The 27,192-nt window shown below is 41.5% G+C and overlaps 1 protein-coding gene across 16 annotated transcripts in view; it reads right to left on the bottom strand.

Annotated features, from left to right (window-relative positions):
- The window catches only part of adgrl2a (adhesion G protein-coupled receptor L2a), a 93,140-nt gene extending 71,274 nt beyond the window's left edge, over window positions 1-21,866 (bottom strand). For 14 of the 16 annotated variants that reach the window (XM_054603385.1, XM_054603386.1, XM_054603389.1 and 11 more), the window contains exons 1-2: window positions 21,429-21,866; window positions 649-833 (exon numbers count right to left, since the gene is read on the bottom strand). In XM_054603385.1, coding sequence (XP_054459360.1) covers window positions 649-724 — 76 coding nt within the window. In that variant the 5' untranslated portion in view covers window positions 725-833; window positions 21,429-21,866. The remainder of the gene's footprint in view (window positions 1-648; window positions 834-21,428) is intronic. The other 2 variants (XM_054603390.1, XM_054603392.1) reach the window with 1 other exon arrangement.
- Window positions 21,867-27,192: the final 5,326 nt, after the last annotated feature.

Genomic DNA, 27,192 nt, shown 5'->3' with positions numbered 1-27,192 from the left:
CTTTTGATACATTGCACTGCGAAGATGCCAAATTACTTTATTCTAAATCAAATCTTCAAACACCTAAAAGTAATGCACCTCTATTCAAACACCACCATTTACAGGATACAGTTTATGAGATACGGTTTGGATGCATAAATCTCATCATTACGAGACAGCTGAGGGTGATTTAATCAAAGCTAAATGCACTATGATTAAAACACGTTCAAGCTTTATATTTTTCTGTGAAATCTGCGTGCGTCTGCCATGAGACGGAACATCTTAGCTGGGAATCTACAAATGGATCCAGCTCCGATGCCACTGGGAACAACTGGCGCTTTCAAGCAGAAAATCTCAGACAAATCACAATTTACCAACTAATGAAACCACTCAAGATTATCCCCCATCCGCCTGTGCCCACTGTCCTCAGAGCAGCATTACTTACACAAGCACCGCCTGCACTCAGAGGAGCAGCTTTGGCTTGAGTCACAATTGCACTGCTCATGCTGTATTCCTTATTAAGACAATAGAAAAAAAAAAAACATTCTAGCACTAGCTGTTAATAGTCTGCAACAAAGCTCATTCTAAATATGCTATAAGAACACTTGAAAGAGAACATATCAGTACGTTTTCAGAGAACACAAGGACAACTGTTTCATATGTACTTACCCTCTGTGGACTGCACTTGGGCCAGTGTGATGAGAAACCAGCAGAAGGTGTGTAGTTTCAGCAGGGAGCATGCCATGGCGCCCGGCGTTGATGGTTTGTGGTAGGTTCGTGTGTGACTAAAAAGGTTCTGATTAAAAAAGTCCAAGCCAACTGGTCTCAGAGATGCTCATCATTGATCCTCTCACCTGTGGAGCAGACCAAGAGAGTTGTTCAGTTCGGGGATGAAATTTATTCCATGTGGTAAACTCTGTCCCTGTGTGATTTCACAGAGGAATTCACCCTGTCACACTCTCGCCACGAGGCACTTGATGCTGCATTTACATTCCGCTGCAGAAATGTGACAAACCTTAAGCTGTGAAATGCTGCAAACCCTCGGAAAGCCACTAAAATAAGCCCAGAGGGTCAATAATCCTGAGAAGGGAAATCCCTTAATGGCTTCTGAATGCTAACCATTTTCACAGGCAGGGAGGGGTGGGACCAGCGTAGTCATCAAACAGATAAGACCCGCCCAAATGCATCTCCTCGTGATGCTAACCTTGTCAGGGCTGTGACAAATTATATTTCCTGTACCTTTAACAAAGAACATACTTATACCTTTAGTGCATTTCTAAATATTTCACTTATGTATAAATACACTTCCACAACACAACTCAACGCATCATTAAGGATTTAAAAGTGATGTTGAGCATGTGCTGAGACTTCTCATTTCCAAAGTTCACTGTTTCGTGGAACAAACTCTTCCTGCAGATGAAATTTGCAAAAATCAGCCCTGCAGTTAAATTCTGTCAGTTGCACCAGGAACCGACCAACTGTAAATTGACACGGAATAAAAACTCTACAACCACAAAGGAAATGTTAAATTAACTAGCAGTAACATTAAATGCTAAAAATATCAATTGCAATTGCTTTGTGAACATTAGCCAAAAAGCTTTTCATCCTGCTACAGTCATACTGGTTTGCATTAGCTTGGTCCTTGTCTGAGTAATAAATGGAAAAACTATTTTATAATAAAGGTGGATGTATGCTTAGTCTCGTGTGGTAAAACACTGTTATTTTTAGAATGTCTATAATTAGTTGCCTTCCAGTGCTTTTTAAGTAAAAATGTCTTACCACTTGCATTTCCCTCTCACTTCAGCAGAGGTTCAAATGTAACAGTACTTCTATTTGACTCATGCTCTGTGACTCTTTCCACCCCCGCGCCTTAGCCAAACAAACAAATAAAGAAACACTACCGAGCAAATGGTCATTTCTCTCTGTTGTGACTGACCACAAACCACCTTATCTCGCCTTCACTACCACTCCCTCCCCCTCCCTCCCTCTCCCTTACATCTCTACAAACCAGAATACCTCTCTCCCCCAGCTCATCCATACCTGTCCCTCTAGTGCTAGTTTGTCTGAATGTTTGTTTTTGCTCTCTTTCGCTACAAAAGCAAATGGCCTCCTCCCTGTCATGGATACAGTGCTGGAGCTGTGTCGGGTGAAACCTAATGCCTACCTGCGCGCCCAGGCATGCGTTTCACACGACTAACGGCTCCCTTTTGTCTGTGTGTTTACACTGCTGGGCTAAGCTCACTCCTCTCACTCCTGTGAACCATTAGCACATTCACCATGGGATATGGCATCACTCTGGCAACAAGACACACAGGACCCCATTAGAAACTGTTCTTTCTTTCTTTCTTTCTTTCTTTCTTTCTTTCTTTCTTTCTTTCTTTCTTTCTTTCTTTCTTTCTTTCTTTCTTTTAGCACATTCAAAAAACAACATGCCATTTTCTTGTGTGTATACAGCCCGCAATTGTTTGTCAAGATGCAAGGGACAGTGTGCTTCCCATCAACCTAGCAGCAAACGAAGACAACTCAACTGAAAAGACAGAGTGAAATTCTGTTTGTCATGTACAGTCAGAGCTGCACAAATCAGCTTCGGCTGGCTCCTCCACTCTGGAGAATATCCGCGGCCTGAAGAGTCTTTGATCTGTTTTGTCTGAGTTCTCAGACAGCGCAATAATTCATCGCCGAGAAAACATGCGGAGCGCACACATTAGCCAACAAAGTTGTAATTAAGCCTGCCATAATCAGCTCATCTAGTATGACATTACGTCTCACCTGAGACCTCTAATTTTGGAGCCATTTAAAAGAGGTTAACAAGAGCAGAGAACACGCAGCCACAGTGTATTTAGTTTCTATGGAATAATATGCAGTCATGAGACTCGACAAAGGAAAGTTAATCACGGAGACCAAACATATTGGATTCTATTGGATTCCAACAAAACCCTAACCCTGGTCTATGAGCTGAGCAGTGCATGTGGCACCAATTAAGTTTAACAGGCAAATGGCTCCAACTAATCAATCTGCACTCAAAGTCCATACATGTAGAACGAGGCCTTAAGCAGATTGTGTCCACAGTAAAGCTCTATGTAGTGAGCATACACTGTAGGCTTAAGGAGCTTCATCCGGACAAACCAAGTCCAACTGCTTTGACCACTAAGACAGACAATACTTGGATCACACAATCATTTACATGGGAGCGATAATAATCTTATTCAATTATCATATTCAAATAATTTACTGTGAAAACTCTGCTTAAAGTAACAGTTTGTCTAAAACGTTTTCATGGCGCACAATAACCCAATATCCCCCGGTAATAAGTTTACACAAGTTGCATGATATCTAACTTTATGTACAGGCCAACAGAAAATAGTAATATAAAAGGAAAATGAAGAGACATCTTTGGTGATTATTGTTTTAAAGCTTTCACAAAGCAGATTCCCACAGGCACTGCCACTTGAGGTATTCGGCATTAAATGAACGTTGCTGTCGCTCAGAGATATTGGTTTTATTTTCCCCACTATCCCTTGCCTCGTCACTATTTTATCAAAATATGGTTTCCTTTTTGCATCTGGTTCACTCCGTGACCTCTGTGGTGCGTGCACAGAATCGAAACCCAGCGACTCTAGGATACACCTGCCAAGTGCAAATTCAAAGACTGATGCTATGCCTGCTTGGCTTACGACCTTGACGCAATGCCATGTGACAAACCCAATTCAGATTCATTTAGTGGAGTAACTGTTGTATACATCAAACTCGTTTAACACTTAAAAGTCTGGTAATACCATATATTGTACATGAGTACAACAAGAATGACATTGTTGTTAAAAGTGTGCATTTCCATATATTCGTGTCTCCTTGGTGGCTAGCCGGTTGTGTTAACATATGTAAAACAAACTATAAGAAGTCTCAGCCTTAGATAAAAGCATTGAATCAATAGGATTATTCTTGCTTCCCTGTCATCATTGCTTAGTGTAAAAAGGAGGCGGCGTGCTAAACAGACCTCCTGTGTCAGAATGCCAAGACAAAGTGCCTTTACACATAGTTTTGCCTCCAAGGCAGTCGAGACCCCCTGCCATGAAAGCAAACGCAGAATGTAGATCCCTCGTACATGGGTGTACTGTAAATCGATGATAACAGTCCTATACTTTAATGTATTTTGTATCCTGCTGTGAGTGTTTAACATGCTGAGGTACCAAAGGCGCAGACTGAAGGGAGACTGCCGTTCTCATTAAACGTGCTGAGGTCTTCCCTCTCGGTTGGGGGTTTCTTTTTTTCTCTCCGCCTTGAAACAGGAACCGACTGCGATCATACCCCGGCTGTTTTCTTAAATAAATAGCCCTCGACTTGGGTGTGATCTCAGAGCAGGTTTTCGCTTCTGCAAGAAAGAGTTGACGTACTGGGGTTTGGATTTTTTTTTTTTTTTTTTTTTTTTTTGGGGGGGGAATGGATGGATGGATGGATGATGAAGAGCATCATGATCAACATTGCTGCTTCTAATGCAACAGACATATGATAAAATATTTTTTTTTGTGATTGCTAAGCAGAGATTGCTAAAGTTTTAGCTAAGGCTAAATATGAAATAATTGCAGACATGTGTTTAAGTACTCTGAGAAATGGAGAAGCCACAGATAAGTCCCAGAGGCTTTAAAAAAAACGTGTGCTTCATAGATTCCCAATACAACAGAATGCTTTATAATCAACAACTGAGTGACAAAAAGGTGAATTAAAGGATCCCAGTTGGCCTTCTTAAGAAAATAAATGAAATAAAAGGCTTAGTAACTGGAAGGAAGGGGGTTATTAGACTGGAGGGGAGGGGGCTGATTGAAAAGGACAGTTTGAAATTTGAATGCAGCGGGGGTCTGAAAACAAGAGGCAGATGTCAAAGAATGCCGGGCTCCTCAGACAAAGCTCCTGGTTGTCCCTCTCTGGCTGTTAGAGGGCCACAGGAGAATAGAAGAAGAGTTGGGCCTTTCTATAAAACGAGGTCTGGGAGAATAAGGGGGGGGGGGGACCAAGAATAAAGAACCTGAGTGGGGGAGGGCAGGGGGGGTCGAGATACAATGAGAGATTGACAGCTTGCAAGTCTTGCTTGACCCTTGAATTAGCCCCTGAGCTTTCAACAAACCTCAAGAAAGAGTTGGGATGTTAATTGTCACGGAACATCACAGGATGCGATGGAAGGGAAATATGGGGCCGGAGACTCACTGAAATGTAAATCAGGACCAACAGACCACCACATGTTGAATGGAGGGAACACATTTGGTTTCTATTGGGTGTTCCCAACAGTATCCTCATACATGAATTCATACATACTATAAGACTCCTCTTATCTCTGTTTCTCTTTCCCACTTTGAGGGGGAAAAACTGAAATACCTGGGGACACGGGGCTCTGTCACAGAACACTCAGTCTCAGCTGTGGAGGAAATATATTCCCAAAAGAGATTGTGTTCCTGCTTTGACACTGCTGAAGATGTACAATTTGCAAGCGTAAATCTGAAAATTCGCACTCCAGAGGGGAGAGATCGGGCTGGTGATCGGATGAGTCGGGAGCCCCGCTGAGTCAGATGTGGGGCAGGGAGGAACCAGAGGCTGACCCCTGTGCTGAGGGAATGATTGAGAGCAGCACAGGGCCAGAGGAGCTGAATGACACCCAACCAAACACTGTGTGACTGCCGGGGCCCCCAACGCAGGCCCTGACCCTGACAGGAGCTCAGCCAGAGAAATACCAGGTCAAACGCTGCGCAACAAGACTGCTTGGCAAGTTGTGTGTGTGTGTGTGTGTGTGTGTGTGTGTGTAGGTGTGTGTGAGGGGATGGGGTTAGGGGGTAAAGGAGGGAGAGAGGGAAAACAAAGCAAGGCATTTTGTTTTTGTTTTTTAGGGCTGTCCTCGTCCAAAGATCGGAATCTTTTAGTTGATTTAATCAGCAGATCTGTAAAACTGAGTTTATCTGCAGAGAATGTCACAAAAACACCACTTTAAACCTTGTGTTTACCAAGGATGTGCTCATTAGTTTCTTAAAACATAAGTCATTCAGCATAGGAAAAAAAACACGAAACGACTCATTGACTACAAAAATCTTCGTCGACCAAAACAACGCATTGAGAGCGATGTTTAATGGCGTTTAGCCGGTAATAATAGATGTCTTCTTCACAGTACATTTTGTTTGTACTGCCTCTGGCGTTTTGGAGAATATTGCCAGTGAGAATACTTCAACTCTTTTAATGCTGTTGTATAACATTGTATAAGATCACCATGAGCAAATAACAATATCTCAAAAAGTTCAAACATATTATGGCAGGAGATCTTTTAATACGAAATGACTTCCCTTGTAGTTACACTGTATTGCAGGCTTACAGTTTCTTATCAATTTCAGGTATTACCTACCACATTCATAATCTTAAGAGTAAATGAAAACAATTGCTTATGAATATGTGGATCACAATGTTTGGATGAAATGAATAATAACCGAGCTCTCTTGCACGCAAGACTTCCCAAGAAAATAGAGTAGCATGCGAGAGAGCCTGAGCATGTGACATAAGCGTGGCTCTTGTCATGCTCATTGCTCTTAGTGTTTGCACCATAAATCATTTTTATGAGCCACTCAATTAATCGATTAGAGTATCCCCCACTGGTCAGGACATATGGCTACTAAATACAGCAATCATGGGCCAAATGTTGGAACACTCCAGCTCATCAATATATTTATGCAGACAAAAATGGAAGCATCACCAAAAAAATCTATTTCAGGTGCAGATTTAAATGTGAAAAACTCATGTCCATCAGTGAGTATTCCCTAATTAAAAAAAGCCAAAATATAATGTGTGTTTATTGTGAGTTTAACATGATATTTTTCTCTATCCCTGGGCGCTACACTGCCCTCTGCCTGAATATATATTAAATCCATATTCTCATAATCACTTTAGCAATGCAACAGAAATCCTATTAGTGCTGAAAGATACCTACACCTGTCTGTCCACATGGATTACAGCCAGATGATTTGCCACGGTAAAAGTTTTAATCCAGGTTCCATACATTTTTAGTTGTAATTTTGATGTTTTACTGGGAAGTGAAGTGGATTATCTCAAATGAAATTTCAAAATGTCATTTCCACTCGCTGATAGCACGAAACTATTCCTTTCAGGTCTGTTGAGATAAGAATGATTCAGCCAGGGCCGTTAAACGGTGTCTTTGCCAAATGGTCCTCCGCTTAGGAATTAATAGGCTGACATTAATACAGCTAGATAAATAGGAAGGTCAGGAATGGAAGCCCTGCCATTATATAGGCATCTCATGGTGATAGTACCTGCCAATCAAGTCCAATAAGTCCTTGACACGGAACGATTCACCTTGGAATACACAGAGCGCATGCAGTATGTAGTGTATACTCTCCTGTCCAGAAACCCAACCCAATTATTACGTGCACAAAAATACTTTGCAGGGTTTTTTGGTCCGAAAGCAATTTTGGACACCAGTAAAAGAAACATTTGTTGTGTGATCCGGTTTGCCGTGACTAAACGAGTCAAAATAAATCAGGGATTACATAAACTGAGCTCAGCAGTTGGCCGAGACACTCGCCCAAACTCATCTTCTCTATTTCAGAATGAGGGCGATCATTGTGGCGTTCATGCAAAAAATTATACAATGTGGCCGAGCAAAGTCAAGCAGTGGGACAAAAATAAAACAGCTGAAGAGTGTCAAGAAAAAAAAACAATGTCCGAGTCTTGCAACTGAACTACGGTGAACAAATAAACAGTTGAGGTCAGAGATTTGCTCATTGTGGTCACATTCCCTGAAGAACTGTTATTGAGTACGGCAGCTTATGTCACGGGTTTATTTTTAGTGTTGCCTCTCATCTAAAACAACATGTTTGTTTGCAGAAATAGGGGCAGAGCCCTTTTGGATGCACAGGGCCTGGTTTTAGCCTATGATAATAAGGTGCCGTATTTACTCGGATACGCACCAGTAAGCAGCTTTGGTGACCCCCCCCCCTCACGCCTGCAAAATGAGCAGCTTAATGGTTAAAAAAACCCTGCTTCATCTTTCTATTAAGGACCTCACCATCAATAATGCACTGTGATAGTGAGGCGTTATTAAATAGGATGATTAATTTTTAAGGCAGTGGGCAGCAACACAAAACATGAAGAAGGTAACGGAGAAGATGACTTGTGAGAGACACGTCCAAAATGGGAGCGGAGCGGGAAGGAAAAGAATAAGCCATTTTATCCGTGTATTTACTCGTTTTAGTGATGAGAAACAACAGAGAAACTGAGCGATTATCTCTGGGACAAAAGAAACTGGGGGAATATATTTAAGCTTCACCTAGAATAAATCTATCATGAAGTAAATTAATGATTTACATTGAATGTATAATCCTGCTATTGTATCACAGCCTGTTTTGCACAATCCTCAATGTCTAAAAGCTCCAAAATCCCTCTCTTCTTTGTTTGCTTTGCTACATCTCCTCCTTAGTGACTGGGTATATTTAACACTGGCTTAATGCTAGCTTTTACCTGGATTCACCTCATCACTGCACTTGAGCACCCGTAATGTATTTTTCCTCTGAGTACACAACTGTTAAAGAAAGCTTCAAAAAGACTTTCCTTCTTTGAACTATTCTTAAAATCAAAAAAATGCACAAGCTTGGAAAGCAGTATTTAGATTTTCTAGTGTTAATTCTTTCAGATTACAGGCATTGTGCATAACGTGGCCGACCTTGGCTCCGTGTCTAATTGAGGCTTTTAACCTTTCTGTGGCTCAGAGGAAGGACAAACACAGCCAAAATAAGGGACACCGCATAATCGGAGTTTTCACCAAAATAGAAAAACAGCACAAGGACCTTACCCTTCCAGCAGAAGCAACACTCCACAAATTATTTCAGCAGTGGAGTGGGTCTACTGTAGCCTACTTCACCGTAGCACGTTTCTATCCCAGCGCTGCCGCATCTATTAGTCCACCTAAACAAGGTGGAGAACTGTGTCTCGTCAGGTAGCTCAGACAAAAGAAGAGGGTGTAGTCTGTTTACTGAATGTAATTATTCAATCACTATACTGCCCTGACAGGTTATGGCACTTGTTCAACCTGATGACGTTGCATTAGTGGGGTTTTTTAATTTTTTCAAAGACAGAAAAGGTGTGTTAAAGGCATTTAGCTCTTGGTTAGTAATGATGGCTTCACACGCTCGGCTGCACAATAACGTGAAACCTATTCTGAATGAAAAAATGTAAAAAAAAAAATGTAAAAAAGAGAGAGAAAAAAAAAAGGTGTGAGGCGATTAACAGTTAATACCATATTAACCCGGCAACATGAAAAAAACAGAGTAATATAAGTTGTTTTGAGATTGCGGGCTGCATCATTAGATGTCCTGCTGCAGCTCCAGTGCCACTACTCCTTGCCCTCTCCCCACTCTTGGCTGTGAAAGAGAGAGGACGGTTTGGGGGCTGAGCCTTCTCCGCTGAGTTCATTAGCATAACATCAGCCCTGTGTCAGGGATTGTGATGCAAACAAGCCCAGATTGGCTCATTCCAACCCCCCCTTTAATAACTAAGGTGGTATAGGATCTCTCTCTCTCTCTCTCTCTCTCCTGCCTGCTCACTGTACAATGGAGCTGCCTCTTTGGGACTAGAGAGAGAGAGAGAGAGAGAGAGAGAGAGAGAGTAGACTTTTAAAAGAATTTCAACTTCAATGTGGATGTTAGAGACGTTATCAAGCGAACACTTGGCTTACATTCAATAGATTAGAGGGAAAGCTGCTGTATGATGCCTTTGCCCAAATATAAACATATGGCATACAACAGGAGAAAGATGATTAAAACAATAGTTTAAACATTTTAATGCTTTGTTATATTTAAAGAATATGCCCAACTTCCGACTGACCACCATTCAGGCTTGACGTGATTTTTTTTCTTTTTTTTTTTTATAAATTATGTAAATGTGTCTCTGGTTTATGCTATCGTCCCCCTGCCACCCACAGTAGGACAGAAGATACAGCAATCACTGCTTCTGCACCTTGTGTATGTTTAATATGTGTTTGCTCTTTTGTGATAACAAAGAGGGAGGAAGCGGGGGGAGGGGGGGGGGGGGGGGGGCAAACAGGGTTTTCTTTTTTGTTCTTTTCTCTCTCTGGATAGCTGGACCAAAGTCAAGGAATCTAAAGAAACAAGGAGAGTGAGAGACAGAGAGAGAGGGAGAGAGAGAGAGAGAGCCAGCAGACAGATACAGGAGACTGTCAAGCAGACTGCGATAAAACATTCACTAGGAAATTATCTCCCTGTCATAAGGCCCTCCTGTTTTGAATACCAAAGGGATTCAAATTCGCAAACAAACTCTGAAAGGTTGACCAATTTCTTTCTCTGCCGAGCGATAGCGAATTGCAGTACGGGTCGCACCTTTGAACCGCCGCGCTGGAGGTAGTGTGAAGCAGAGATGTTAATCTCTGCATAGGTAATCCACTGAAGTGTAATTGCTACAGCTCTAAGTTACACAAAATAATGACAGGAGAATAAGACTCACTATGAATATGAAGTGAGGGTGATAACACAGTCCCCATGGTGGGAGAGAAGGCAGTACGGCACCTCGACGAGGGCTCTAGCTGGGGAGGAGAATTCTCCTCTGAACGACAACAAGCAGCTCTGTGAGGTTGGTTTGAATCCATTCAGAGCCATGAAGATGACATATTATGTTTTATTTGACACAAATAGCTAGTAGGTGATATCACAGAATACCTCTCTATTTCTTTACCTTGCCCTTGACCTCTTTCTGTTAACATAATCGCAAATTATTGTCTTTGTGTATAAGCTGTGATGATCTGACGAGTGCGAATCATCGCGAAAGAGACGCATAAGAAAGAGATGCACTTTCAAGAGTTTTACATTCTACATAATTAATATTGTCTCGTTAAATTGCAGTTCAATCTAATGCCTTAAAACACACTTCCTTTGTATTCACACATGCAGTCAGAGTTGAACATTTTGCCATTACTGCCCTTTGCCGCATCTATTATTACAAAACTATTCAACCTAACTTTTCATGAAAAGCTTCTAACGGTGAGCATCTTATGTGTTTTACTAATGCATACATGTAATGGTTCACTGATATGAAAAGATATACGTAACGAATATCGGCTTGATTTGCATTCTTCAAAGTCTATCAAAATGTGACTTAACAAAGGAGAAAGCGTGCGAGTAACAGAAACAGGTTAAAAGCAGTTATCCACTTTAACATCAAAAGGAGAAGTTTGCGTCTAGCGAATAAATATTCAGCCCTGTCCTGTGAATATTTTCCATCTCCTTCATCCTTCTATGTATTCTACACCAAAATATCATCATCATTAATTAGCACTTTTTGTTTGGGGCTATCGCTGCATGCTCCAGTTGTAGAATCGTGTTATGGAAGCTTCATTACACATTTCTGTCTTGGCACAGAACCGTTTAACTTCTGTTAAAGTTGAAATATCAAGAATGCAGCTGAGAGAGTCTTGTGGCGGCGACTTCACAATATTGTCCCCGAGTAATGTCTGCACAGCCCTCCCCCTTTGCTACACTGCTTCCATTATGCACAGGAGCATACAAGCCTTTTCAGGTGAGAGAATAAAAGATCCCTCTTTTTGGCCCTCGCGGTAAAGTGAGTAGGCGTTGCAGTGTCTGCAACATTCACCATCTCTCGCTGATTGTTAGATTCAGCTGGTAGCTACATTTCAACACCGCAATTTACAGAGAAAAAGTTCCTGGGGTTCATCTTCGGAAAATATATTTCATGATAAATATGTTAGCACCTTCACCGCTATGCTACATAGGTGTTATCCGGCAAAACATGGCAAACTTCACCATCCTTTAGGCAGGTCCTGGCCTCTACCCCCGGGGCCTGCTGCACCTATTTCTGATGGTAATGGCTACAGGAGCCACATCCTGTCAGCTCACTCCAGACTCACTAGTAATCAGCTCGGGCTGATGAATGACGGAAATGCCACTGGCTCCACTTTTTGCGACGACAAAAAAATGCACCCATTTCTGCCCACCCCCATTTGACTGTCCTCTTTACACAGCTTTTCTCCTATTTCCATCAACTACTACAGAAAAGCACTCATCGCATTGGTTCAGCTGCTGATCCTGATGCTAAAAATGAAACATGTGTTGCCGGGCACAGATGCAGTACTCGAGAATTTGTGCAGCTTGCTCAGAGCTTTCTGTCTGGTCATCGTTTAACCTTGCTTTGATTGTATCACTGGGGGGAAAAACACACATGAATGGATTAATGCTCCTATTTGTTGTTTCTTATGAGAGCATAAACAGGTATATAGTAATTTAAGATTAAAAATGTTACATTTGCTGGCCGGTTTTTCGATTTGTGTGTCGGCCAATCAGTGCCGTCTACATCAAAATAAGGAAGGTTCTGTAAAAACTAATTTGTGTTTTATAGACTGTTTTTATGTCGTTGCAGGCAGATACATAGAAAAAAAATGTTTAAATGACATATACACTTCCCCAGTCCGAGCTAATCAGAAAACTTTGTCTACTTGTTAATAGAAGGGTCTCGTTGTAACGGTGCCGATTTCTCACATGAAGTTATTATAAATAATTGAGACACAAAAGCTGACCAACTAAAAAAATCCTGTCCAGAGAAAACTACGTGTCTCATAATTTAACTCTTTCAGATAAACAGTTTTCCTTTAAGGACTGGGGGGAAAAAAATCTCCTTCTTCGCTAAATAAACCATTTCAAATCGACAGGTTTAGCTAATAAATGCGTTAGCACCAAGCGGAAAACAAGGCTGGTTTTCTTAAACGAGAAGTCGAAGAGATACGCCATCTTCATGGGACAGCGACGCAATAATAATTTCAATATAATTTACATCCTCACCGTTGTGTTTGTTAATTAAAAATAATAACCATCATAATATTAGCGTTGATATGCTGGAATCTATAATGAAGCTTACACTCAACTGGATTGTCATTTTGTGGCTATTTCCATTTTTTTTTCTCGCTTCTCCACATCTACGTGTCACGCGTCCAAGCGACAGCACACCAGGTGTGAAGTAGAAGCTGCAGTTCTCACACTCGTCTGAATAACCAAATCCGGTTTGCTGGGGATTGAGTAGCAGAATTAGACAAACAGGTCGGTCTAATGGATAAAGCAGTCAGGGTATGTGTGATTTATGGCAGACTTCACACCAGCCGAATCGCCTCACACCTTATTTAGAAGGAGGCATGATTAATTATTAGGGCAGCCTGTATATGTATTTTTCCCCGTGTAGAGACTCAATCCTACAGACACACTGAGCTGTCAATATTAAGCATTCCAATTTTCATTATAAATAACTGAATAATTTGACGTCTCCATCTACACACACGCACACACACACACACACACACGCACATTCAGGGGCTCAACTTATCTGCAGTATTTAAGATGTTCATTACCTAACCCCCCCGGCAGTAGAGGAGGAGTTGGATCCAACAGGCAGCAGAGAATGCCAGGCCTGGCACAGCTGTACAAGCAAAGCTGTAAAGAGACGTCAGCGGCCACTGTCGCTCAATCTTCCCCTATGTTAATCCCACGCTATCTGCAGTCACGTCAGCCCCACTCCTCGTGTTCCTGCATTGCTATTCACATTCCTAAGTTCAATTTGGCAGGAAAGTGGACATGTTGCATCACTTCTGCTGGCTGAAAAAAATAAAATAATTCCTCTCGGCATTGTTCCCCTCCAGTAATCTTTTTTTCTGAGACAGCGTGATGATCCAATAATCATTTTTTTTTTTCTGCGAGATATTTCTCGCCTCTTGTTTTCTCTTTCAGGTATTCACTGAACTAATTAAAGTGCGTGCAGCAAAAAAAAATGTTTATTAATTCCTGTACTGAATCCTACTAGCTAGCTCTGTGACTTCTAACAGCGGCGTAGAGAATATGAGTGCATACGAGTTTTAAAAGCCTTTAATGCCACTGAATCTCTTCTTAGCTGATCAGATCATCTTCTGAATGGCCTCAATACACAAGCAGGGCGGTGTGTGTACAGAGGAGTCAGCTCCATTTATCTTTATACATCATTTACAATATTAGGGAGAGACAACCTTCTGTCATACCAAACCCCCCCCTAGACTGTTACTGTAGCTGGACAAATGCGCTGAAGAAATGAACACTCGAGTGGTGGTCAGGTTTTACTCGGCCAGCGCTCTTAAACCCCGCTATGTTTCACAGATAGGAACCGAACCAAAACCCGGGGCCCTCAGGGCAGAGATATTATTTTAACATCTCTTTTTTCGGGACTGACATTTTGTCCCCCTGTTTTCAAATGCTTTCCCAAGAAGCTCCTCTCCAGTTGACCCAAGCGGAGACCAATCGCCTCTGGCTTGTCACGGAGAGGAGAGTGATGCGGTTCTATGGGCAGCAGAGAGGGAGGCTCTGTACTGAGACAGCAGCAGGTGCAGCCGTGACAGTTGCCGTGTTGTTGCTAGCCCCACACTGTAGTCAAGATGAGGTTCACAGATGTAGCCACTCAGTGCAGTGGTTTATTGGCTGCCTGAAACAATGCATCTCTGTCAAGAACAACTCCTCCTAAGGCCATTTCAGTCTAAGAGTGCTCTGTATGAAACAAGGCGTAGAAAAACCTCATTCTGACACACAAGGTCAGTTCTGCTCCACAGCAGCACAATCAAAGTTCCCCTCGCTCTGCCAAAAAACAAAACAAAATCCAACCTGGTGCAATCATGCCGAAATATGGGGGTTTGAGCCATATTTTCATGTAAGGGTGGTTTGTTCAACTAAACCGTAATAATACTTAGAATGATCAGCGTTACGATAATAATATTAATAGTTGTGTGTAAACTCTTCACAAATTATTTATTTAAAATGATCCAATAATTCTAGTAATTTATATTTAGCACACATTTTTGAACTAATTATTGCTACAAGCATTGTCACTGCTTTCAAATTAATTATTACCAAGCAATCCCGCCCGCGCATGTTTCTTAAGTCAACCAAGCACCACCCAAGGCTGCACTTTACCCCCAGGTGCATTTCCTGCAAGACATGCATTCCAATCATGCGACACGTTCAATATATCTCGCCTACAGAAAATTAATGGCATCCATTTTTTGTTTTCTTAGTGTGGAGAGAAAGCCAACCTGGTTCCTTTTCTTCAATTCAGACCCCTGGAAGTAGTCCGCTGCGTCCCATCCAAGGTAGTGTTTTGTTGAATCTCAGAGTTAGGGAGATCTGAGATAATATGACTATTGTTTTCCTGTAAAGCACCCAGTCTCTGCTTGTTCAATTACTGGAAGGAGCCTCAACGAGGGCGGTTAAATCATTTGCAGAGACATTATCTACGCACAGAGAGAAAGATAGAAAGAGAGAGAGAGAGAGGGGGGAGAGAAGGAGGGAGGAAGGGAGGGAGTGAGAGAGAGAGAGAGAGGAGAGAGAGCAGACATAGGGGCCAAACTTCAGTCTGTAGAGGAAACAGAAACATTTTTTTTTTTTTGTGGACCACACATGGAGGGTACTTCGAGGATAAAAGCAGCAGGATTCATGATTCACTGCAGGAAATTAATAGACTAATACAGTTCTCTCTGTTTCACTGCCAAAGAACACATAATAACATAAAATTGTTTTCATTACAGGTGATGATGGATATCTATGCAGATTATGAGACGTACACAGAATTTATGAGCGAGCGACCCCAAAGTTCATTCTTCCTCACATATGTCGCCTGCAAACACAACCGGCTCACAAGCGCTCGTCAGTCAGCGTGAGCAATCATTAAGAGATAATTTGATTGTTTTTTCAACCCTCGGCTGTGTTTGATGTCTCTGGCATGGTAGCAATTGAACAGACAATTATTTTGTTGATTAGCTTAGTTTTTAGCAAGTTACCATGCCTGTGATATTCCTCTGAAACTCCCAGACCAGACGCTCAACTCCATCTGACTTGGCAACTACATTACAAGAACAAAGCTTCCACACTCCTCAACTAAATACTGTACAATAAAATATCCTTCATCAAAGCCTCAGCCTTCAGAACCAACCCGATAACCAAATAAGCATATAGAGTGAAAACTGCTGCGATGCATACTCTAAAAAAAAAAGTGAGGACAAACATTAGATGTAATATGCATCTGGCAGGATTTCAACTGCAAAGTAGCCAGTACACAGTGCTTTGGAGTGCATTTACTTGCATGTTTCATATTTTATTTTTTTTCTTACAGTTTGACTTAAATCTTTGGTGCATTTGATCGTTCAAAATCAAGGTTGCTTTGAAAACTGCATTCCAACGTAAAGAATTCATTATATGTGAGCGTCGACTGAAGCGTTCTGAACGAAGGCGCTCTCAGTGTATCGACATGCACACACATAAGAAGGACTAGCGAATCATAAACAGCTCTAATTGAACCTTTTTTATACTTTTGGCGTTTTTTTTATAGTTTTAATTTGTTTTTGCGTCATACACCTTTAGCATTCGGTATTCTGGGAGAGTATCGTTGTCCTCTTAACTGCTCAATAGTACGTAACTCAACACAAAGGTGTATGGAAATTATTTGAAATACAAAAATCAGCTACATCTCAAGTACAGCTTAAATAAAAAATAAACAAATAAAATCTGAAATGCCATTTGAACAAAAGCTAAATTATATTCTAATGTTGAACACTGCTTACCACTTTTGCACTTCAGTCAAAATATATATTGAAGCACAACCACAGCCTAATTTTTGAAGAAAAATAAATAAATATAAAAAGGCACAAGGAATAAAAACGTATCTCACTTGCATTGAGTCACAATTGTCAAGGACAACAGCAGCCTATATGGAGGAAATATATTGCTCTGGTGTGTTTACCCACACCATCCCTAAATAACAGCCCTGTCTTGTTGGAAAAAGGGGCTTTTAAGCGTGGAAGTGCTTCGCTCTCCTATAATCCAGCCGAGACATTACTCCTTCCCCTGGCAGACGTCCGCAGATCCCCCTCTCACCCAGCCAGGCCCTGCTCTCGGCTGCTATGGCAGAGCCGCAATAACTGCTGTTTGCTCAGAGCCTTGCCTCCCAGGTTCTCCTCTGTCACACAGAAATTGAATATTTTCCCAAATAGTGTTGCAGCTGTGCACAGATAAGGACAAGTCCTGTTCACATAGCATAAAGAATGAGAAGAGGTCATTGTGTGTGTGTGTGTGTGTGTGTGTGTGTGTGTGTGTGTGTGTGTGTGTGTGTGTGTGTGTGTGTGTGTGTGTGTGTGTGTGTGTGTGTGTGTGTCGGTTGCTTATATTTGACAAGTCTTAATTGTCTTGATTATAAAAAAAGAAAACTAATTAAATGAGAGCAAAAAAACTATCATGTTGTGTATAAAATATAAATATAAAAATAATTATAACATTTTTTAATAATTACAAATATGTTTGCAATTTCCTTAATATCTTTGAATTATCCAAGTGATTCAAACTACTTATAACTTCTGTGACAGCACTAATTTAAATCTTTGAAATAATAATAATGTATAAATAAAAATCTCACTAGAGAGAGGTATTGACAGACGTATTGGGAGTGACCTAAATACACACAGCTAATAGCACACAGCATAGCTTATCGGAAACCCAGGTAGTGTTTTCAACAGGATGTAAAATACACGATCATCATTCACTAACCAGGCCAATATGTTGCACCCAATCGTTTTATGACCAGAGGACAGTTTTTAACGACCCAGTTTTGCACTTTGCACTTCCTTTTCTTCTAAATACCTCTCAGAGACACACAAAATGGGTGACGCACAAAAACAGAGATGCCAGATAGGCTCAGGGAGGCTGCCACTTAAGATCTGCACAGAGAGCTGTGCGAGCGCCATCTGCTAATATCCATGTTGCTTCTTGTCACCAGAGTTTGAATTGACCCTTACGTTCCGCGCCCATGTCTCTCCAGTGTAATGTTCTGCTAGGAAATTATTTAGGCAAGCAGAAAGTTTCACCTGCCATTTTCAGGGGGCACCAAATCCCCCCCCCCGCCCGTCACACCAGAGGCCTTTGGCAAGTGGAAACAAATGTTTCACAAAATGGCAGGGAGGGGAACACGCTGGCGCGCAGCATTTTACTGATTGCCAATCGTAAAATAAAATCAGTCATGAAAGAGGAGGTTTCTTTGGCCCACCGAAGGCCTGCGCGCTACATCAAATTTGCCATAGCTTTCTTTTACAGCCTTGTTTCTTCCCTCTAATAGGGAGCAGTTATCTGCACAGTATGACTCCATGTAGGTGGTTTAGCAACAGCAACGATTGCGTCTGAAAACACAAACCCACAATTTACACGCCAAATAAGCAATGGGATGTAAATCCAAATGATTTAACTCCCTGCAATCCTCTACTTCTGATGCATTCACAGCCTCAATCATTTGCTTGATTTTGTTACGGAGTGGCTAAGGTGGTGTTCACCATGAATAAAGGCACGACATCCCTCGTGCAACGCTAGCACAGACAATCCATTCAGCCACAGCGCAACCTTTACATCAGTCATATGAAGTTGCCAATCGCTGCTCAGACAAAGACGACAACGAGCAGATATCCCAGCTTGTGAGAGCGCGCGACACAAAAACAAAGTGAGCAAATGTATCATTGGGCAGTACACGAACACTCTTATTGAATTAAATCAATAACAAATTACCTTAATAAAGCCGGGGTGGAAGTGCCTGGCTGGTTGCAATCATTTAAAAATCTGTAGAGGCTGTGAAATCTGCGATATGATCTGTTTAGTGCACCAGTCAGATATCCGTAGTTCTGGGGTTGAAAAAAATACGGCAGCAGTAAATGAAGCAACAGTCGGAAATGTCACAAATTTTCATGGGTTCAACCCCACTCACCCAATCACACTCCCTGAGTCTTTAGTCTCGTGTGCTGCGAGAGTGTCACATAAAGAAAAATGAGTGATATCTAGCACTTTGTCTGCACCAATCCCATATAGAAGTGTGCTGGGCTGTATTGATCTGCGAGTAGAGATGAACGCCGAAGCAAAGAGGGGCAATCTGGTGCTCTGGCAGATCAAGAGCAGCTGCAGTTCTTTGAAACCGGACGCACTTCCACTGAAACAGGGCTATAGCCCGAGAAAAGGTGCTCTCTCGCAGGCTGGACTCAGCGGTGAGATGCTCATAATGGCGTGCTCGAAGCTGAAGATATCAAACAACGAGACACCCAGAAGAAAATTTCCATTTTTAATCCGCGTTCTCAAGTAGTTTGTATTATTTCCAATGAGCACCTTGTTTTTACAGGCGCTGACAAACAAAAAAACATTGCTACTCTATTAATTAAAATTTACGGTTTAAGAATTTTTATTTGACGCTGTTTTTTCCCCCTCTATAACCAAATGTTTCCCACCACAACATTACACTCTAATGCGAGTTGCTGTACAATTATCCTGTTGTGTGAAAGCCTTGGCATATTCTCTCACACCAACGCACAAACAAATACAAGTGAGATTATGTTATACACCACATGTCACACGGACCTTCTTACAAGAAAGGGGGGAGATACACAAGACTTTTAGTTTTACCAGCTCACACACTCACTCACTCTCAAGCCTTTCAGGCTCAGCCAAAAACCAGTGGCAGAAAATACGACTCCTTCCATTGTGTAAGGGCTCTGGCCACTTTGATATGCTAATTTCTTCCTTCAGAACAGCTGGAAAATGCACTTGCATTAATTCAAACATTTCTTTATGCACAAACACGTGAAAACGGAGTACCCCAATGAAGAGGCTTGGATAAGAAGCGTTGCTATTGGAGCCCGATTCAAACGTGTGTTGGCTTATTTCTTACACATTCCTGAAAACTCAAATGGGCTGCCTTTGTACTTAGCTGAATGTCACTTTGTTATGTATGGGGGGGGGGAGATAAAGCCACTTCATCCTCAGCACACCGTTCTTTTGTTTTCCATCTTCTGAAGAAAATAGACTTAGAACAGGTTGTTCCTATTCAATTAGGGTTGTATTAAAATGCATATTTGATTATTTATTTTTAACTCAATTTTTGCAGTAACTGTATATTCCTCTGTGAACAGCTATCATGAATGCGTTCTACTGGGGGTGTGTGTGTGTGTGTGTGTGTGTGTGTGTGTGTGTGTGTGTGTGTGTGTGTTTAAGACAGATGAGACACATTCATGGACTCTAATCGAGGCACGGATTCGTAGCTGCCTTAAAAGTCTTAAAATCAGGAAAAGACAACACAAAACAAAACAAACAAACAAAAACAAACAAACAAAAACAAAAAAAGGCTTTAGGGCACGCTTTGGGCTGAGGCTAAATCTAACCCAGTTTGCTGATCGATCACTGAGGGTTGCTGCTGCTGCCGTGGCCCGGGCCGCCATGCACCGGGCCGCCACGCACCGCCGGCTGCTCCGCGGTGCGTTTTCTCGGGCCAGGAGAGGCACGCACGCCGCATGTGCGCTCCGGCTGCCTTCTCCTTAACACATGGTTGACAAGACGCGTTCGAATCGGTAGGCCTAAATAATACATGTGCAGTGAAAGGATCTAATTTTACAGCCTCGCTGTGCCGACTGGGGTTGAGTTAAGTCTAAGCAGCAGTCACACATTCAACACGATTTTTTTTTTTGTTGCATGTTTTCGTTTTTTTTGTTTTTTTTTAATGTCTCCCTTTGATTGAGTTCCATGACATTCCCACACGCTCTGTCTTTAGCCCAAAGTAATTATTACATTGGTAACCTGTTTTTTTTTTTTTTCCCCCATTCTTTTCTTTTCTTTTCTTTTCTTTCTTTGGACAAATATCCTAACCCCAATTATAATGGATTAGCCTGTGAATGCTTAAGAATCACAACGACATCGCTTCTCAGGTCACAGCTTCCAGCATAAATCCCCCCCCTCCCCTATTCAAACCAGTCCACCAAACCAGTAGTGGATTTAAAAAAAAAAGCCTGGGTGACTAGCACTACCAACAAACTACACTTCAACTCTGGAGGTATACATCCCAATTAAATGGCGCTTTTACATGTTCTGGATCACATGAACGCGCTGCTCCCCCACTTTTTTTTTTTTTTTTTTTTTTTTTTTTTTTTTTTTTTGGAATAGTTTCCATTCAAGCCAAACTCGGGAGCCGATAATCAATCCACATCTGGTTATGTTTTCATGAATTTTTTCAATTAACCACGGTACCTCTCGGACCCTTTAAATGACTACAAACAGAGGTGTCCTGCTTTTAAACTATGCAGCTCCTAATAGAATGAATCCGACATTTCCTACTTTTAAAAAAAGTAGCTAAACACACCGTGAGACTTGAGTTATGAATTGCTATTATTTCAAAATCAGTCACAAACACACAAAAAGTCAAGGCTCAGAAGTGACCGAGCAATGAAAGAAAAAAAGTTCTCTCTCACACTCACACACCAACTTGTCATAATAGCCCAGTCTACTGCTTAAGGTGTGATTAATACAAGTAGTGATGAGCCCGTAGGGTGCAAAATGAAACAATAAAAAATAAACTATTCTTACCTTTCTTGAAAAGCAGTGGAGCCACAAACAGGCAGAAATGAAGATCAGTTGGGGGGGGGGGGGGATGTGAATTGTCAACAACAACAACAAACAAAAACAAAAAAAATCAAATAAGAAAAATGTCAGATTGTGGAAAGACTGAAGTCTGATGGGAACTCCTCTGCAGCGAAGAGAGCGCGTCTGCGGGTCTGAGGCATGCTCGCTCCCGTGTCTCTGGGACGGAGGCTGGCTATCAGGCGGCAGGTCCCCCCGTCAGCCCGTACATTCCCCCGCAGAAGACGCACGCTTCCATGGGCAAGCAAGGTGTTGCTCTGCGCTCAGTCCCGACTCATCGACACCTCGTGTGCCTCTGAGCGGCTCATCTACTCTCAGCTCTCTCTCTATATCTCTCTCTCTCTATCTCTCTCTCTCTCTCTGTGTGTCCCCGTTGTGCGTCGTTCAGTCCCGGAGCAGCGGCAAAACGAACAAGGGGACCCAGAAAAACTACCAAAAAAAAAAATCAAAAAGACAAGAGTGACTGAGAGGGGACAGAGTGTGTGGGGGGGGGGGGGGCTTTCAGTGTCTGTTGAAGCGGAGGAGAAAGCGATATACCGACGCTGCTCTGGTGCTCTCCTCTGAACGAGACTGTGAAGAACCGGGGCAAGTTTTCAGCGGCTCGCCTCTGCAGAAAGATCCCGCTCACAGTGTTGAGACACTTGGTGGAAGCGGCGCGGAGGAGCGGGCTTTCCAGTAAACAGCGCCAGTGCAGTGGAGAGAGCGGGCTGCCGTCTGCAGGAGCTGTCTGAGCGGAGGACTGCGCCAAAACCTGGCATGGAGTCCACATCCGAGTGGACTGGGAGTCTGGTTCTGTGCAGGAGACCGATCACATCAACTTATTATCATGCCCGACAGGAATCAGCTCACTTCTTTTTTTTTTTTTTTTTTTCCTTTCCCTAAGAGGAGCTTCAGCTACGTCATTCATAAAGGAATGAGGTTATCAATATATCCCCTCCTTCATTTTTGTCCCTTTTTTTTTTTTTCTGCTTAGAGACGCAACACTGCCTTCCTTTTGGGCATGAGAGGCCCACACTCTGTCACAGTAGGCAGTCCAGCCTATTCAACCAATGACAGAGGACTTATTTTACTGTAATACTACCGGGCATCAAAAGAAACATAGAAATACAGACAGCCCCCCCCCTCTCTCTCTTTTTCCAACTGGCCCCACAGGATAACACACTGGGCCGGCAGCAGTGGTCAAGCCGCTGATGGTGCTGCTGGTGTGTGTAGCCGAGCAGTTTTTTCATATTGAGAGTCTTTCCTCAATTGTGGGTGGGTTTTTTTTTTCTTCTTCCCTCTTTCCCACTTTTCTTCTTCATGATTCATGACACCATTCAGCAGTCAAGGGGATTTTCTGTCAGGCCGCCGTTTCTTTGACCCCTTTGACTCATTACTCTAAGCTGCAAGTTATGTTGGTGGTCCACCATTCATATTCGCCGTAATGCAGGCGATTACAGTTTGAGCCGCACAAGATGTCTACTGGACTACATTCCCAGTTGTAATATATGATTTTTTTTTTTTCATTTTGATTAAAACCCTCAAAAAGAGTCAAAATATTTTTCTCCAAGTTCGAAAATCTAATTTTCAAGGCCACTGCTGCTTTTCATATTTTCATCAGGGCCTCTATCTTCAAATCAGAATATGTAAAACTAAGCAAAACATGCTGGCTTCTCTCTGCATTTGGTGACGACTTGGAGCGTGTTGTGATCTGGTTGAGGAATTCTGTCCAGAAACATTATCGGGCTGGACGTGGGTACACACCTGGCTTCAATAAAAACTGTCCTTCACCCACTATGTGGAAATGTGGAGTTGAGTCATGCTTGCCAGGTGAAGGTGAAAGCAGCAGAGGGGCAGACTTATGTTTTCATAAGCATAATTTTACATAATAATACAGACTTCTTTTTTTTTTTTTTTGTTGCAAGGGACAAAAAAGAGAAAACAGATGTAATGAAAGGTCACCCAGTGGCAGGCATCCATATCTGGAGAAATGTTTATTTATAAGCCAATACTAAAAACACATGTGACGTCTCTATGGCTGCAGTGTTGAACAGCTTAAACTGCTATTTTGCATGAATTCATTTGAATCTGCTTCCTCAGATTGTCAACAGAGGGCATTATACTTGTATTGCTATTCTTCTGAATGAGCATAAATCATTGAACTGTAAAATTCACAGGCAGATTAAATAGAAACAGGTGAAGACAGAGACATCAGTTTGAATCACACAGTAATTACAATTATTTTACTAATTATAGGGCCACCTTGTGTGTGTGACCCCAGCTTGTGCAGTCATTTTTTTTGACAAGTCACAGCGGTTGCTCATAAATTGTTTACGTGAAAGTGTTTATGATAAACTGTGACATAATCATGTCTTGCAAATGCGGCACAATATTGCATGTAATCACTCACCAAATGGTGCATGATAAATGCTGGCTCTTGTGCGCAGCTACCAAAACAAAACAATAAAAAAAAAGATACGAAGGTGAGAAACAAGGACGGCAGCATTTTAAGTAAATACATACTCAAAAAAAAACTGAAAATGTAGGTGTATGTGTGGTGGTTAGTAAAGATGTAAGCGCAGTGTTTTTCTGTTTTCATATCAGTTGAAAATGATGGCAGATGCTTTGGACAGACCTCAGTCATCCATGGTGAGAGCAAACATGTCCCCCCCCCGTTTCCCATGTGGCTCTGAGCCTGCCTCTTAACCTTCAATTGTTCATCTAACAATGCTTATTGGTTCCTTCCCAAAATATTTGCACATGATTGACATTTCAGGCACACATGACCAGTCACAGGACTGCTTCTGACCCCCAATCAGTCATCCTCTCGCTTAATGATGGACAGAGATTTGGCCAGGTTATCTGCTACAGAGCACAATTAACAAAGCCACGTCAAACCCTCGATCACTCAATTATTTGTTCATTAGGTGTTTTTGACCTTTATTTTGAAGTTCTAACACATTTTACTGGGCTTGACCTACACATACACCAACAGAGTTTGCTTGTGTCATGTACTTGTGCTATCAACGTGACCAAAATAATCTAAATGTGTTGAACCGCTGTAATTGAGACATCACTTAAGCTTTCAGTTTACTAAATGGTACGGTGCAAAGCTCAGAGAATCAGCTTTAGGACACCGAAAGGCGGTTGCATTTCTTATTTTCTTCTTGTCACATCTCCCCCAGCCACCGGAGCAAAAGTTCAAAGTGAAGCTTCAAGTATGTGAACTGGGAACTAGTGATGTTTCTTTCCCCGCTTCGTTTGCATGAAATCCAGCAGTTTGATCTGTTCCAAACCAAGTGAAACTCCACCAAATCACAACTACGCCGACTCTCTCCGTATTCGCTCATCAATTTAGTCAAGCTGGCTGTGGTGGTCTCCTTGGATATCAAACTCTTAGAGCAGACTCATAATCAAAGAAGGCCTCGCTACACAGTGGAAACTCGGTTAATATTTATGTAGCCATGGGCAACAATGCAGCGTGGAGCTTTGACTTCACTGCTGATGCACCTCGAGAGTGGCCCTGTTTCGGCACTGGTTGAACTGGGCCCAGAGCTTATTTAGGAAAGCAACAGGGCTTGCATATGCTTTTAAAAAAAAAAAGTTTGAATACTTACAAAGCTTTTCTGAAAGTGGTGCATGAGGAAGTTGAATTTCAAACTGTGGCTGATGTGGTAATAAATAATTAAAAATTCTTGTACTTAAATTTGGTTCTTTGTCTTGCTTGTAAATATGAATTTTGATAAGACCTTACCATGAATATGTTTGTTGTTGTTGTATTACAGATTTCCTGTTAAAGTAATATCTTAAGATAGCTACACAATCTATTATCATCAATCCTCATTATATTCACAAGTATGTGAAACTGGACAGATTGCAGGTTGATACAGACATTATTTTGGTTTCACTTTTCTGCTGGGATTAATTAAAAATGTATGAATTACCATATGTTAATGAAAACCTGTTTTTGTGTGTTTTTAACTTGCTTGCTGACTACTGGGGTCATCTTTTGAGTGTTTTTTTCAAGGCTCAAATTTTGAGTTAGATACAATATCATTTTTACAAAAGCAAGCTCCTGTCCCAAAATCAATAATGGATACAAAAGTAAGATTCTGTTGGTCCCTCTCCCTTTTTTCTAATAAAACAGACTTAAGAAAGGCGGTCCAGGCAATCATCCTCTGTCCAAACGTGAATCAACCAAGTAAAATATTATCAAATCAAGTCCCAATGAGTGATCTCATCATTCTGCTCAAATTTCAGTTATTTAATCACTCCGTCTGTCCAAAAAATGCTGCTATAGCCGGTCCCCCTTAAAGCGCCCAGGACTTTATAATTGACCCAGCAGACAGGAAGCAATTAAAAAGAAGTCAAACACATGAGGGGCTTTGAGATCAAATTTGAAAAAAGCAAGGTCCAGTGTGGGCATGTTGGGCTCTGGCTTGCACAACTGTCAAATAAGTTGAGTGTTAAAAGACCACACTACATAAACAAGTCCTTTAAAGAAAATGTAAACATTAAATGTTCTTCTAAACTGTGTTCTATCATCAAAGTTTTTCAGAAATACACTCTCTGGTACAAAACAGCCTTTTGCTCTTTCTGAGGTTTGATGAATGAGACGCATGTTGGTTTAAACAACTATAGGGTAGTGACGGATATAGGTGAAGAATCTCTATTCAAATGTTTTGTATGGAAACCTAGCCGAGTGGAAACAGATGTGCCTCACTTTTGACCTATAAAAAAATGATATATGGTCACAAGTAATAAGGTTCAGCAGAGGCCAACGGTTCCAATTTGCTTCACTTTGCCGTGTTGTGCTCTGTGTTGTGTAAATGTGGACATGTTTTTCAAACAGAAAATTTGGCATTTTCACTGTAAACCAAGTGACTGCTCTGTATACTTCCAAACGACCGAGTTGAAAGAAAGATCCATTTATTCACGATTGCAACACGTTTAAAACCAAGGTTTTCTGTCAAGCACAATGTTATCACAATTATAATTCATCAAGTTGATATATTATAATTCGAAAACAGAGTTGTTCGGGAACAGAGAACATCTGTGATGTTTTTTCACTTTCACATTTTTCAGGGAACTCTTAAAATAATAAGCTAACATTTATTTTTGCCTCGTTGTTATTTTTCAATTGTCTCCCCCAGGTTTATAGTTAATATATCCCCATAATATTCCCACAGTGCTGAGGAAAGTGTAGGACTCCAGATGTGATATGCCAGTTGCAATAATGCATCAATCAGATGCAATAAAAAGAAAAAAGTATGTCTGGTTCTTCAGTTTAGCAAAAATAAGGCTTCATAGTATGATTAACTATCACATTATTTCAAAAGAGCCCTACATTAACTCGTAGAGCCCTACTAATGACTTCCTGACGGAACAAAACAACAACTATACAGCGATCAAATCAAAAGTGACCTTCATATGCCTTCCGAAAGAACAAGTGAGTCTCAAAAGCACTGATGAGGAGGAGTAGCAGGTCAGTGTGAAGAAGACAATGCTTCAAAATCGGCCGGCACCTGGACAGACAATAATAGAAATCAACTTTATTAGTGAAGTGTGCAGAGGATAATCTGTCTGCGTTAATACCCTCCAGTACAAGAGGAAAACGCCTTCAATTGTTCTCTCTAATGAAGATGAATACTATACTGCAAAGACAGAGGGAAATATGTGACCTCACCAGTCCCTTTAGAGGTCAATAATCTTTTACAATAATTGCCTGAAA

The sequence above is a fragment of the Anoplopoma fimbria genome, chromosome 8, assembly GCF_027596085.1.
Source record: "Anoplopoma fimbria isolate UVic2021 breed Golden Eagle Sablefish chromosome 8, Afim_UVic_2022, whole genome shotgun sequence".
Taxonomy (NCBI): domain Eukaryota; kingdom Metazoa; phylum Chordata; class Actinopteri; order Perciformes; family Anoplopomatidae; genus Anoplopoma; species Anoplopoma fimbria.
Note: the sequence above shows the minus strand (reverse complement) of the source record. Positions and strands in the feature narration are given on the sequence as shown.